This window comes from Anoplopoma fimbria, chromosome 2 (genome assembly GCF_027596085.1).
Source record: "Anoplopoma fimbria isolate UVic2021 breed Golden Eagle Sablefish chromosome 2, Afim_UVic_2022, whole genome shotgun sequence".
NCBI lineage: Eukaryota > Metazoa > Chordata > Actinopteri > Perciformes > Anoplopomatidae > Anoplopoma > Anoplopoma fimbria.
This window is the reverse complement of record NC_072450.1, coordinates 7,248,642-7,264,240: the sequence shown is the minus strand read 5'-3', so window position 1 is coordinate 7,264,240 and position 15,599 is coordinate 7,248,642. Positions and strand designations below refer to the sequence as shown.

Here is a 15,599-nt window from a genome sequence, read left to right as displayed (position 1 = left end):
TCAAAGAGAATATACATTTAAAAGTTGATTTTTGAGAACATTCTGGGGGGTGAAACAGAGGGGTGTTTGTTGGTTCAAAAGCGTTTAGAGCGAGATGTTGTAGCCTCGGAGGCACGGGTAGTTAGGCAGTCTTCAGAAGCTAACCCCCCCAAAGGGTGGCCCCGAAATACTGGGTACAGAGACAAAAGACGACAGGATTAGCGTGTAGCGTGCAAATGGGACAATATGACGATGATGAAAATGTTACAGCAAATTAATACAGCAACACATCATTTCTCAGCAGGCGTTCCCCTCTTTTGTGAATACTAAAGCGGGCACCCAGCGGTGAAAGGGGCTCTTTCTGATTTCTGTCTTAAAATACGAACAAAAATCCAGACTCCAGACTTTTTTTTACACACTTTTCTTTTTAACGTTCCATAATGGAAAATACATTTTTACTGGCCAAGACATATTAGAGGTGGAAAAGAAATCTCAATCGCTTCCATGATATCGAATGGAAAAGAAAGTTCATTGCACCCCAGAAACCTTCAATTGATTCTTCCCCTGGCAGGCTTATAGATTTCCTCCTTAAATTGTGCAGAAATGTATCAGACATCTGTTTAAAATATTTGTGCTTTTGAAAATGTTTATATTGTGTCTGCAACTGGAAACCCCGACTGACCAGCCAAGTGGAGATCATCAGTAAATTATGAAACCAGGTTTTGGAAAAAGGGAGAGCAGTTTTATTGCTACTTGAACTTCAATTCTGGACTAAGCTCAGTCTAAATTCCTATGCTTTGAATCTGACCTCTTCGTGTTGTCTGTCCAGGTCTGGAGCGTGGGACAGAGTACTCCTTCCGGGTGTCGGCCATGACGGTGAACGGCACGGGACCGGCCACCGAGTGGACCGCGGCAGAGACGTTTGAGAGCGACCTGGATGGTAAAAACACCTGCTTCACTCACTTCAAACAGACTTAAGCTTCTTTTGAGCAATTGGTCTTTTTCAGCGTTTAATAAAACTGTATTGTAGAGCTCTTTTTAAACTTTTCCTTTGCGTTCCATCTCCAGAATCTCGTGTACCGGACCAGCCCAGCTCCCTCCATGTGCGGCCGCTGGTCAACAGCATCGTGGTGAGCTGGACGCCGCCAGAGAACCAGGACATCGTGGTGCGCGGTTACACCATCGGCTACGGCATCGGCAGTCCCCATGCTCAGACCATCAAAGTGGACTACAAGCAGCGCTACTACACCATCGAGAACCTCGGTAGGAACAGACCACTGGTGCTCATTCTGTATCGGTACATGTGTTCAGTGAGATATTGATTTGATCTCCCAGATACTAACCACATAATTACATTGAAGAATCAAAGCTGATTTGACAAATAGAGTTTTTTCTGATATTGATGAGGCCGTGGGGACGAATGAGTCTCAGCCCAAAATGTCAGCGTTTGAAACATTACAGTGATTGTCCTACAAGAAATGTAACTGACTGGTTCTTTGACATTTTAATTACAAATGAGCACACACACACACACACACACACACACACACACACACACACACACACACACACACACACACACACACACACACACACACACACACACACACACACACACACACACACACACACACAATAAGTAGCAGTTCATGTGTGCCTCTTAGTGAGTATTTACAGAATTAATGAGATCTCCTCCGCCGCACGCCTGAGCCGCTAATTATACAGATTGGCCCTAATGGGGACACAATAATTAAAGGTCAAAAATGTTTAAATAAAACAAACTTGTTTTGATGATTTTAGTAATTGCCGCCTTCAAAGCAGATGAAACATCATGCAAATGTTCTGCTGGGTCCTATTATTGCCTTTAGTGCAGTCAGTGCCATTTTTCAGAAATGTATTCATTTGAGAAACTGATACAAATTACTGTCAGGACTGACTTCATGCATTTTGTATTAAACTGTTTCTTGATAAAACTCAAGAATTCCCTGTTTTTCATAGATCACATCTCAGTCATGAACTGTGATTTCTCTCACGGCAAATTACAGATTTCGGTCCTGCTGTGTTCATGACGTCGGTCGTACTCTGTTGCTGTTTTTTTACTAATTGTACACTTAACTCACCAACGATAATATCACAGCAGCCAAAGAGGGCTAGAAGTGGATAATGGGTTAAACAATAATCTTAGGGAATGGAGAGATTAGTGGGTGGAATTGTGGCAAAATATCTTTATATGCATAATTGAAGCCTTCATTACAATCACACTAAGATTCAGATCATTGTATTCAAATGTTCATTCCAGCCAATAACGCAATTATGAGTCGAGAGTCTCCAGAGTTTTGGCTTGATTAGATGGTTGGATAGCTAATTTATCTCGCTCTTCCTATCTCCCTCACCACACCCCCTCTCTCTCTCTCTCTCTCTCTCTCAGATGCCAGCTCCCACTATGTGATCACCCTGAAGGCCTTCAATAACGTGGGTGAGGGGATCCCCGTGTATGAGAGCGCCATCACCAGACCACAGTCCGGTACGAACCACACACATCCACACTGAAATCCGCTTCTTGGCTACCTGAAAACACAATCTCTTACATTTTCATACACTGGGAATTGAAGCGACTTAAATCACACTAACTATGCTCATACACAACAGAGTCCACAAACAGTATTATGGGATATTGTCACACTGTATGGCTGACATTTATCTTTCCTCTCTCTATAATCTGAGCTCATTATCAGGCAGAATGTGCCTCGACTGTCGGCTCCAAATTACCAAAGAGATAACTGGTCATCGGGGTGTCTCGCTGCTCTCATTAACTCTCTCCTTAATGGCTCCCTGCATACTTGAGTCTCTTTTTAATCAAATATTCAAAACCCTCATATTTTGGCCTCAGATCAGTCGTCCCCCCGTTGTCAGGGAATAAGATTCACATATGTTGATGAAAAAGAGCGGACGGAAGTATTATTTGAGAACATTCTGCATACAGAAAGGGTCGTTTGTGCACATTCAGTCCTACATTAACAGCAGGTGCAGGATCCCAAAAAAGGGAGAATATGAAACGAACAATATGTCATTTTAGGCCGTGAGGGGTCTCTGAATTGAAGCTAGCCGAGCTGCAGCTAACGTTCGCTCAGCTTATTTCTCGTACAACTTCAGATCCGTATGTTCGATGACTAAAATCTTTCATCCGGTTTAAAATGAACGAGGTCTTATTAGTGTATCATAGAAAACGTGGCTTAAAACGGGATAAAATGTCAAATAGCATCCTGCTTTTAGGCAGACAACCACAACGCTTCCATTCAAAGAGGAAATGATGCATTGAAAGGGCACCAAATGACCGGTTAACTTGATTAACATTCCAGATTTCTCTGGGTTTGAAAATAGTTGGATACATTTGGGATATTGTATAAGTACAAAATGGAACATACATAACATAGGTCTTGTTGTTTTTATACATTTTAATGCAGAAAAGTACCATATTATCCCTTTGATTATTCTAAACAGGCCACAGTTAAACCCAACTGGGTCTCAACACTATTTTACGTACTTTCTAGTAAAGCCCCTAAAGAGAGCATAGAGATTTTTTTTTTTCAAATGTAAAATGTCCGGCTCAATACAGATCTTATTCCCAATTCCTTATTAACCCAATATGAGAGAATTTAATAGAATATTTATCTATTTTTAATACCAAAACTGTACTCCGTATTCTTTGATTTTATCTTTGCATATCTCATATCTGCGTGTATTACAGTGAGCCAGCTTCCTTTGACTGCAGCCCGACAATAATAATAATAATAACAATAATATATAGAATTCTTTGAGCCTCAGATCACAACTCTGTTAACAATTAGAAGTAGAACTTAAGTCTCTCTGCAGCGTGTTTGACAAATGATCTAAAAGTGTGAAAACACTGCCAGTTAGACTGCTTGCTCGCTGAGTTCACACCGCTTATGTGACAGTGTCAGAAGACAACCAGCCCATGCACCCTGGGGTGTCCCAGAATGGGGTCCGCACCCGCCTCCTCTCCCACCCAGCCTCCCGCCTCCACGCTCAGCCTTGATCACTCCACTTTGTCTCCGCTGCAGCACTATTGCACCGACGAGTTTGAGAGGGGTGGGATGCTGGATGACATGAATCACGTCAACATGCTTCGATGGGGGGGGTGGCAGTCTACAAACCGGGAAGACTGTCATACTGTACCCGTCTCGCTATGAAGCTCTCTCTTCCTCTCACACACACACACACTCACTCACTCACACAGAGCGCTGCACACTCGCAGACCCCCCGTGGTGCTCTTGGCAACCCTTCGTCAGATCCAAACGTTTCCTCTCAAAGCAGAACCAAAGCCCACCACCATCGTCTGCTGCTGAATCCTCTGGGGCGCGTTCCCTTCCTGCCAGTTTGTTCAAGTCGGAATTAAAAAGACGAGCTGACCTACATAGCACTTTTTACTTTTTAAAAAAAAAAAAACTTGGTGAACTTAGGTTGAAAGATTGCTAGTTTGAATATGTTATTATAGTGTGAAGTCTTAACTGAAGAGCAAGAAATGAAGGGGATTGCACCCGCTTCTGTAACAAAATGTTACGAGGACAAGTCGGCCTCTTTTCTGCAGTGGATTCCACTGTTTAACCCCGGAGACTGTGCTAAAGTAATTCAGCTTGCATGCCACTCCAAAAACCCTCAGTGACTCTCCACAACCACATGAATGCTCTGATCTTCATTGTGAACACACACACACGCGCACACACACACACACACACACAGGCACAAACACACACTCTGACTCAGTCTTGGGAATATAATGAGGGCAGCACCGTACAAAGAGGTGTCAAATGGAGCGAGGCGGAGAAGAGAGGACCAACAGGTGGTCGAGGAGGAGTGTCGTCGTGGGTGACCGACCAAAAGCTTCGCCTTCCATCACAATTAAGCCCAACAACAGAGCGGTGGAACCAGCGGCCGGGAGGCAATGTTGAAACGTTTATTCTTCAGTATGTCGACCAGAAGATGCTTTTTCTCACACACACACACAGATATACATTTACTGGGTTTTATGGGATGTACTGGTCAGGCACACCCAGTGTACTTTGTGCGAGTACATATACACACTCAGTACATATACACACTCAGTACATATACACACTCAGTACATATACACACTCAGTACATATACACACTCAGTACATATACACACTCAGTCTTACATAAACAACAGGTTATCGTTAAGAAACATTCTAAGTATCATTTGTCATATTCAAGGATTTTAAAGTGAATTCTGTGCTTATGTGCGGAATAGATGGATATGCCGATATATATAGCGAGACGATAGAAATGTGTCAACCATCTGCAATGGATTTACAAAATGTTTACTGGTTAGCTAATGACATTTTTGTGTTTAATGTGTTTTTTCTACAAGATTTACTAGCCTGATGTGGTATTTTACTTGCCCTACATAACGCCCTAAACAAGAATATGAAAATAAAGTTTAGAAGAAGTAATTTCAGTAGTTTCAACTTGCACGGCGATAATTCTAACAAAAAGAATATAAATGTTAGTAAAGCATTATGCTACATTGTTAAAAATGGCAACAATAACACCAAACTATACATGAGCAGGATTGTGACACACCTTTCCCACAATAGGAGTAATGCACATCATTTCCTAGTAATGATTCAAAGAGAAATCCTTTCACCACAAGTTTGTCACACGCATTCCCACCGCAGCCGCCGCTGGTCCGTGACCCTCCTCTCTGCCTGCAGGGCTCGCTAAAAGCCTCAGTTATGTTTGGGTTCTATAGTGCTCAAGGACATAATGTAGCTTGTTGACGTTACTCTGCATTGAGGGAAATGTTCCGGTGCATCCTGTGTCCTTCCTGTGTGTGGTTATCCACTCTGCATTAAAATGATGTGAAAAAGCTCCGTGATGTAAACGAAACACATTTCAGTATTGCCTCTCTCTGAAAGGTTGGCTGTAGGATTGTGGGTATCTGCTTTCAGCACAGCTTTCCATTTACTGTAATCTTTTCTTCTGAATAGTGTATTTCTCTCTCTCTCTCTCTCTCTCTCTCTCTGTAGTGCTACAGTAGGTATTGATAAACACCACATACTGTACTCTTCTGTATAGCAGCCAAGTCTGTAGATCATCTTGTTGTAGAGGTCTGTGTCTGTTTTTCTAATAGAATCTTCTCTCTCTTTCTCCTCACCCTTCCCAATCCCATCCTTGTTGCATTTATCTTTTTTTCTCCCTCCCTCCCTCCCTCCCTCCCTCCCTCCTCTTCATTTTAACTCATTAACCTTATTTTTCTCCTGTTCGTTCCTCCCCGCATCCCGTATTCGACTCCACTGTCTGATCCGCCACGCTTCTCCTTATGTTTGTTAATTTTGGTCATTTTAATTTTGTGCCCATGCATGCGGCTCTCCTGCCTGACGTGCAGACGCCATAGATCCCGATGTTGACCTGTACGAACTCTTCCATGCTCCATACACCCCAGTACCAGATCCCTCCCCCATGATGCCACCCGTGGGCGTTCAGGCCTCCGTGCTGAGCCACGACACCATCAAGGTGACCTGGGCCGACAACTCGCTGCCCAAGAACCAAAAGATCACAGATATCCGATTCTACACAGTCCGCTGGAAGACCAACATCCCCGCCAACACTAAAGTGAAGGTAAGAGATTCTTGTTCCTGGTTTTATAAAAGGCTATTAATTAGAAATATAAGGGTCGGCCTGACAGAACTTGTTGGGTGCTTGCTCGGATGGATGGCGGCAAATAGACAGCAAATTGAATATGGTCTTTTATTAATGATCTACTCAATAATAGCAGGATTTTAATTCTCACCCATAAAGCAGGCTACTATGACTCCCGGCCTGCAGACGCCTCAGTGAAACGAATCAATCGTCCTCATGTTTTATGATCTTTCGGCAGGTATTTTTAGCCTTTCGGCATGTGCAGACCAGACTTAACTTTTCATGTGTCGTACTCCAAAGATATTACACGATATGATGCCGTGACATCTCTTTTTAGCCCCTTTGGTTTTATGTGTTAGTTCAGTTCAGCAAGAAGATTTCTTAAAATGATTGGATTCAAACGGCCTTATACAAGAAAAGAAGCTCCAGTTATATATTTTTTTCTGCTTCAGCTCAGCACCTTTAAGCTCAAAAACGTGTTTATAACTTTGTGTAAAGCACTTAGGTTTCATTTCAGTCTTATCAAACCTTGATGATACGCCTTCATTTAAGACGGTACGAGTTCTGTGCATTTCACTGCTTTGGGACTCAGCCTTCCCTTCACGCCCACACTTACCAGAGAGATGTTTGATGTGCTGAGAATAAAAAAGTAATGTCATACGATGATATATAATAACATAGTATTCCCCACAGCAGCTCTCTAGCACACGGGCAGCATAATGCTGGTGTCTCTAACTAAGCAATAATCTATTTTCATCCAACTTTTAAAGCACTATAAAGAGAAGCAGTCTGTTTCAAACTGAGGAGTTTTCAGCGTTAGTCTTCCCCTCAACATGGGTTTAGTTTGAGTAAGAGATAGTTCAAAGGGCCAAGTCAACAGAACTTAATCACATAAAATTCTTATTTACTAGCCAATCATGCTTACATAGGACGAAAAAATTGTATTGCTCTGCATTCCTATTAAAGGTTGTCTGACTCATCTGTAGGTATAGTGGTTTAATTAAACTCTAAAGGCCCCGCTATGGTCTATAATGTTTAATCTGCTTTTTAGTCACTGTAGTAGGGCTGCAACTAAAGATCACTTTCATTATCTATTAAAGTTATGTTCCTTTTACATTTCTGTCATCGATGATATAGCAATCCACGGTTACAGTGGTTTAAAAGCGCTTTTTGAGCAGCTACTTTGTCGAAAATCCAACAGAAGAGAAACATCTTGTTGCCTGTCGTTTCCTGATTTCATGCTGCATACTCTTTGAGTAGTTTAATATAACCTGAATGTCGCTATTTTAGTCATCAATTGATTACATTTCTGTCATTTAAATTTCAGAAACTAGTGAAAAATGGAAATAGTAGTTTCTCACAAGGTCTTCAAATTGCTTCTGACCAACAGTCCGAAAGTATTCAATTTACTATGAGATGGAGCATACTGAGCACAGATCATGCACATGAATGTTATGTATTAAATAAAGTTCAAATATTTCACAGAATTAATGAGATCTCCTCCGCCGCACGCCTGATCTGTAATTATACAGATTGGCCCTAATTTGGCCCACAGTAAGCTGAGCCTGAAACAAGGTGTTTGAGATTCAGCTTCTTACTCTTCACCTGCAGCTCAACTACGATGATTACTTAATCCCTAATACAAGGTGTGTGTGTGTGTGTGTGTGTGTGTGTGTGTGTGTGTGTGTGTGTGTGTGTGTGTGTGTGTGTGTGTGTGTGTGTGTGTGTGTGTGTGTGTGTGTGTGTGTGTGTGTGTGTGTGTGTGTGTGTGTGTGTGTGCTGGTACATATATCTTTGTGAGGACCAATTTGAGTCTCACACCTTCAGAGTGAGGACGTTTTGGCGTGTTTGAGGGTTCAGACTTGGTTTTAAGGTTTAGTTTAGAGAATGAGTTTATGTCAATGAGTGTCCTTACAAAGATAGTAAAGTAAAGAACAGCTGTGTGTGTTTGTGTGTGCGTTCATGGCTGCATGCATGTATGCAAACCTATGACTGAGCAGAGCTCCGATAGAGGCCTACGTAACGTTTGCTGATAAATTATTCAGCAAGGACAAGATAAACTGAGACCCAGAAAAAGATTCTGTAGATCTGACGGTGCGTTCTACATTCAGTCAACTCAATAGACACACACACACACACACACACACACACACACACACACACACACACACACACACACACACACACACACACACACACACACACACACACACACAAAGACAGACTCAGCAGTCAAGTCTTGCTGCTTGATGCTCAAATTGGTTTGATTCTCTCACTGTGACAATAATTAAAGAGTTCCACAGGCTCATTATGTTTCTGTCCCATTAAACAAATTCAATACGTTAACAAGTCCATTAGTCTTTTTTTCCCATCAGTGGATTCTTCACTCTGAACTCTACATCCTGTATAAGTTGCAAGCACATCTGTTAAACCCGCCTCACCCGCAGCGATGCCTCCACCTTAATGCCGCTGTTCATCACGTCCTCTCTACTCTTGGAGCGAGTCTAGCCGGCCAAGCTTGTACATTATTGAAGAGGCGACTGCTCTCAAGCTGGCAGTGTGTTTCTTAAGAACAGAGTGTTTTCTTATCCTAGCCCACTGCCCTCTGTTTGACAGCCCCCACCGGAGGACTGCACTTTTGTCGTAGCACGCAACGTTATAGATAGGGCTGCTTAGAGACCGGCGAACCCAAATAGCTGCTGCTGCTGCTGCTGCCACTTCAGGCCAGCAAGTCTCTAGATAAATGGTTATGTAACCCGAGATTTTTTTTCCCCCAATTTTCCCACTAATTTAAAGTTTGTACTGCCATAGAGATGTGAAAACGCTTTTGCATTTTTGGGTAACTATTCATGATGGTAATCTGCTGTATTTTGCGTTCAAAGCTTATTTATAATGACCACACTTGTCTTCGTGTTGCACTTCATTTAACACTAAGCACGACTGTGCAAGATTTAGAAGGTTCTGGTTCTGCTCAGTGGTCAGTGTGTTAAATGTGTCCTGAACTCTGCTCAGCAATCAGAGTAATTGGAAAAAGTGATTTTGCAATCTGGGAACCCATCTGCTATCGGCCTGACGACAGGTTGGCCTCCGGGGTCGAGGGCATATATTTCCAAGACTTCCTTTTCTGTTGCAACTTGAGATGCGACACTGGAGTTTGAGCTAATGAGGTGTAGTTTACAATTTTTAAACAAAAATATTTAATTCATTGTCAGACAATAGCCGGTGAGTTCCCAGATTGCATTTCAGCCAACACTCTCCGCCAACCAAAGCCTGCTGGAACATGATCACTACTTCTCAGTATATAAACGGAAACCAGAACTCGTCCGAATGCAGAATCTGTTTGTATTAATGATCAATCTATTAGTCAGTTTAGAGAAAAATGAATAGCAATTATTTTAATAAAGAATTAACTCTGATGATTTTTCGAGTAAAAGTGTCAAACAATCACTTATAAGGATTTGTTGCTTTTTTTGTCTTAACTGTTAGTAAGACTGATGTGTTTGTGGTCAGAAAGAAATATGAGGATTTGCGATGGGTTTTTTACACAGTCTTCAGACAAAAATAATGAATCTAGTAATCAAAAAAACAATCAATAATACCAAAAAAACAATTTACAAATATGAGGATTTGCGATGGGTTTTTTACACAGTCTTCGGACAAAAATAATGAATCTAGTAATCAAAAAAACAATCAATAATACAAAAAAAAACAATTTACAAAATGAGTGTATTCTAGTTCCTGGGAAAATACTTTTGACTCCCTGGAGACTTCATCGTTGTTCAGTGGATTTAATCTGCCCAGAAACAAACTGAATTCTTGTTTTATTGAGTGCGTTTTTTGCGTGTTTGCCTGTTCCTCCACAGATGGCCAACACCACCAGCCTGAACCACATGGTGACCGGTCTGAAGCCCAACACACTCTACGAGTTCTCCGTCATGGTGACCAAAGGGCGCCGCTCCAGCACCTGGAGCATGACCGCACAGGGCACCACCTTCGAGACCAGTAGGAGCAAACTCATACAAACACACACACACACACACACACACACACACACACACACACACACACACACACACACACACACACACACACACACACACACACACACACACACACACACAAATAGATAATCATGCAGAAACACACTAAATGGACATAATGACACAAAGACCTAAACCAACATGTCCAGTGTAACAAGCCCCTGACTGGCTAGGAGTAACACTGAACTTTTTTCAGCCCAAGTGGAAGGAGAAGACACAACTGTGGAAAATCAAGCTGGCACTGCAATTTATAATATATCTAAATAAAGACAAAGGTATTTATCAATTCACACTAACTGCAAGTGAAATTGAGGAAACATGCAGCAAATGTAGTGACTATTAAATATAATTTAACACCACTGCTCTGCTGTTCAGTGAGAGCAGCTTGGACTAACCCTGCTTCCATGCAAAATACGCGAATGGACAAATCATGAATCAATAATAATAAGAATCAGAATAATGATAAGAATACAAATACAGTTTTGAGTTGAAGCAAATTATTTGTTTACATGTTTCTCTTGATTTGCAGACCCTTGGCCAGGTGTCTCAGTCTGAGGAACAAACCGAGACCTGACTCTTTTCTGGGTTCAAGCTCATAAAAAAGAAAAATGTTTTGTTCTGGCTACTTATTCTTTAACAGATTTATTATTCCATTACTGTTTAACTTCATGTAACCTTTTGCATGGCACAATATCTGAGGGATGACAGAGAATGATTACTGTCTCCCCTGAGTCCACTGCATCTAAACTACATAAACTGAGTGTATTGGTGTTAAAATGACTCTGAGTGCTTTTAAATCCAGAGGCCATTCTGTATTGAAGATACACTGTTCAATCCCCCGAGTATTTGTATAGATTCTGGCAGTGCTGCGTACTGGTACTGCAGATACTAAAGTGTCAGAGCACATACTTCATTGTAAGTTGTAACTGCCGAGCTTAAAGTTGCCTGACAATAAACCGAGCATTAAAAAGAAAGCTTATTTTCTTTGAGACGGCCTCTATATATTTGAGATGTATGGAACTTTAAAAAAAATGAAGTGGAGCTTTTAGTTGTTTTTCATAAGAGGTGAGGAGAACTGAGAATTGTTTTTATTTTCTGGCCAGCCAGGGGTTTGTTTCACTTTTGTACAAGTTGATTTTATCTACGAAGTTATAAACGCACAAAAAAAAAGTCATCAGTTATGAGAACAATAAAAGCACTTGCAATATATACAAAACATGTAGATGGATAAAATGCACATACAGTATCAAAACATTTGTGTTAAGATACACATGCAAAACCACCGACACAGTTTATTCATATGTATATATGTATTCATGTAGTTAAAGTACAGTACCAGTCAAAAGTTTGGACACAATATTGAAGACATCCAAACTATGAAGGAACACATATGGAATTATCCATACGTGTCCAAACTTTTGACTGGTACTGTATGTAATGATGTTGAATTTACAACTATACAAAAAGTTGTGCCATCTTCATTTTTTATCTGAACTTATCAAGAACACAACACATGTCCTGTCTCATCACCTCTTGCTCCCACAGTTCCCAGCTCCTCCCCGAAAGACGTGACCGTGGTGAGCAAAGAGAACAAACCTCGCACCATCATAGTCAACTGGCAGCCTCCCTCTGAGGCCAATGGAAAGATCACTGGTGAGTCTGAAAGTCTCTCTTGTGTGTTACATGTATTGAGGTCAGGATGTAGCATCAACCTTTATTTACCTCTGTAACAATGAAAAGATCTGGTATTCCTGAAGTGAAATATTTCTGACTTTTCATTTAAACTATTTTATAACAACTCTCCACTTGAAGGTGACTTATATCTTAGCAAAATGATTCTGTATTTAAAATGTACAAAGAAAATGCATTGTCCTTGCATAAATCAGACGTTTTATGGAGGAATCTTAACATTCTTACTAAAAAGAGATGTTATGCATTGAATTATATTAATTAAGAGTGCGATACATGACTTTGATTGTGCAGTTTGACTAGGAAGAAGTAGCACAAGAACATTGTGGTTGATCTAATTGTTCTATGCGTTAAAGCCATTGAATTCTAAAGGGACAGTTCACCCCAAAATCTAAAATATATATTTCTCCTCTTACCTGTAGTGCTATTTAAAATTCTACATTTTTATAATGTGAGTTGATGAGTGTTGGAGAGATTTCTGCCTTTTCTTCAATATTTTGGGACTATATGATACCCGACTGCTCAAAGCGCCAAAAAAATCTACATTTTAAAAACTCAACAGGATTGTTCTTTCCAGAAATTATTTCATGATAATCCACTTACTTTTTTGTAAGATGTTTTATTTAGAACCTGTGGTTGAAAGTAAAAAGTTTCGGGGTAAACTGTCCCTTTAACAAATTTCCCTCTGTCTCTCTCTCTGTTTCTCTCTCTCTCTCTCTCTCTCTCTCTCTCTCTCTCTCTCTCTCTCTCTCTCTCTCTCTCTCTCAAACCCTCCCTGTTGTAGGCTACATCATCTACTACAGTACAGATGTAAACGCTGAGGTCCACGACTGGGTTATTGAACCAGTGGTGGGGAACCGCCTGACCCACCAGATCCAGGAGCTGACGCTGGACACCACCTACTACTTCAAGATCCAGGCCCGAAACTCAAAGGGCATGGGCCCCATGTCTGAGGCCGTTCATTTCCGCACTCCAAAGAGTAAGTTTTGGAAAAACAAGTGGGATGAAAGCACGCTAAGGACAAGTGGTACCATGAAATCGCATTTACCGCTTTGCCCATTAAAACATTATTTTAAACGTAAAAGTATATGACCACACTTAGCATTTAAAGAGCCGGTGTTTTTCTCTGGAGTTGGTGGAAGTATAAAAGTTTTTTTTCTTGGCACCACTTGTTTAAAAAATGACAAACCATCACAACCCAATACACTTACATTTAAATAATGAGAAGAGCGAATTTGTGCATAAATTAATTGTACCTTACTATATTTAGTGCCATTTCCGCATCACCTTATATTATGAAGATATTTACTTTTGATAAATCCCAACTCAGTTTTATTCACATGTTATTGAAAACATATACTTTATAAATAAGACCAAAAAAATGCATTCAGGCAGAGTTAGAATCTTATTCTTTTTATTTCCTCTCATCCGTTAAAAACTAAAAGAATGCACGCTAGCCTTTCATATTAGCTTCAATGTTATAAGTACAGTAACAGAACAATACGAACATTCAGGTGAATTGCGGATATAAACTTTAAACAATAGACTATGGAAGAAAGGAGATCCACCAGTCTCCATCTCCTGAGATCCACCAGTGTGTCCCGACCCAGTCTTTGGTTTTGACTGGTTTAGGGCACTGGTGAGACCTTGAAATACAATCCAGGAAGTCCAGCTGGAGTAACAGATTAATGCGTTTAGAGGTTTTTATCAGACACCAAAACTCTGCACAACAGACGGGTTTAACAGCCCTAAAGAGTTATCACAGCGGTAGCTATTTCATCTTTCATCAAAGGGATCACAGGGTTGAAAAAGTTGAAATATAAGCTTCACATTACAAAGTAATCCAGCAGGAATGTGTGCTTCTGTGTACGTGATTGGCCAACGCAGCGCTGACTTCAATACATTTTCTAGACAGATTCTCCTGATGGAGTTTTTGTGAGAGTCTCTTTAGAGCAGAGACAGAGCAGAGACAGAGATGTTTCCCTAGCCTCGTCGATTGCTTGTAGATGACAAAGCAAATTTTCATCCAACTCTTAATGTAAAAAAATCCATTTCAGGTTCAGTTCAGAGGCAGTTCATAAGATACACCTTATTTTGGTTTTTTTTATATGAATGTTTTTGATAGAGCGCCATCCTTTTTGGGGACATTTTTACTCGTGGGATGTTTAGGAAATGATTCTACTGAAAACCCGTGTGTGTTGGGTAATCTTTGTATCTTTACATAGATGCTTTGCTCTTAATGTCACCTTGCCTGTGTCTGTAGTTCACTCTTGCTGTTTGGTTCTCCTTCTTCTAGTTTGGCCTCTTTCCTTCTCCTCACAATCCCCCTCTCTCGCTTTATTTCTGTCTCCCCCGCTGCTCTTTTCCGCTAACATGTTTTTTGCTTTTTATTGTCTCTCCCTCCTTGCTCTCCTTTGGCCTGTTAAGCTGAGTCCTCTGACAAAATGGCTAATGACCAAGGTAAACTCTCTCCCCTCTACACTTTATCTTTCACTCGCTGACTCTGCAGATTACCATCTTCTGGGCTGATGAAAAAACTTTGGCTGCATGACCGGCAAAATATATTGAATATATTGAAATATTCAACTTGTTATGTATCCCATGAATGTTAAGGCAGCGGCTTAAATGTGACGGTAAAAAAAAGAAAAGTCATGAGAACACTTATGGAAAGTTTCAATAAAACATATTTTCCATTTTTAAATCAGCCTCAAATCTTCCACCGAAACCGGGGCCTTCAGGCAACCAAAATCCACAGGACCCAGGAAATCCAGTTGGTAAGATTTTCCTCTCACCCGCCTCCTTTGACAGAACCTGTTCAGCTCAGGGAAGACAAAAACTAAAACCATGATCTGATTGTGTCTCTTTTTCCTCTTGATAGTGCTTTTTGAAATCTTCAATTTTAAATTTCTGTCCTTATTTTTGCTGTAGTTAAAATGTGGCATGTTCCCCCTGCCAGTGTCTTTTTTTTTAAAGAGGTATTTAAAAATGTATCTAGTCTAATCGAGTCTTTATCCTTTCGAGGTAAATCAGGGGTCGGAGGAAACAGCGAAGGTCACATCCTGGTCATTGTCATCATCATCTCGGTGGGAGCCTTCACCATCATCGTGGTGGTGGTTGGGGCCTTTCTGTGCACGCGGCGCACCACGTCCCACCAGAAAAAGTAAGAAGCTCACTCACACTTTATGGACTCTGTTGTTGCTAATCTACAGC

The 15,599-nt window shown here is 40.9% G+C and overlaps 1 protein-coding gene across 1 annotated transcript in view; it reads left to right on the top strand.

The window, feature by feature from the left end:
• Nucleotides 1-15,599, top strand: part of neo1a (neogenin 1a) — a 162,519-nt gene that overhangs the window by 141,110 nt on the left and 5,810 nt on the right. Inside the window, 9 exon segments of the mRNA XM_054610588.1 lie at nt 809-919; nt 1,048-1,242; nt 2,408-2,503; nt 6,407-6,639; nt 10,524-10,662; nt 12,246-12,353; nt 13,174-13,368; nt 15,095-15,163; nt 15,411-15,549. Of these exon segments, the coding sequence (XP_054466563.1) occupies nt 809-919; nt 1,048-1,242; nt 2,408-2,503; nt 6,407-6,639; nt 10,524-10,662; nt 12,246-12,353; nt 13,174-13,368; nt 15,095-15,163; nt 15,411-15,549 (1,285 nt within the window).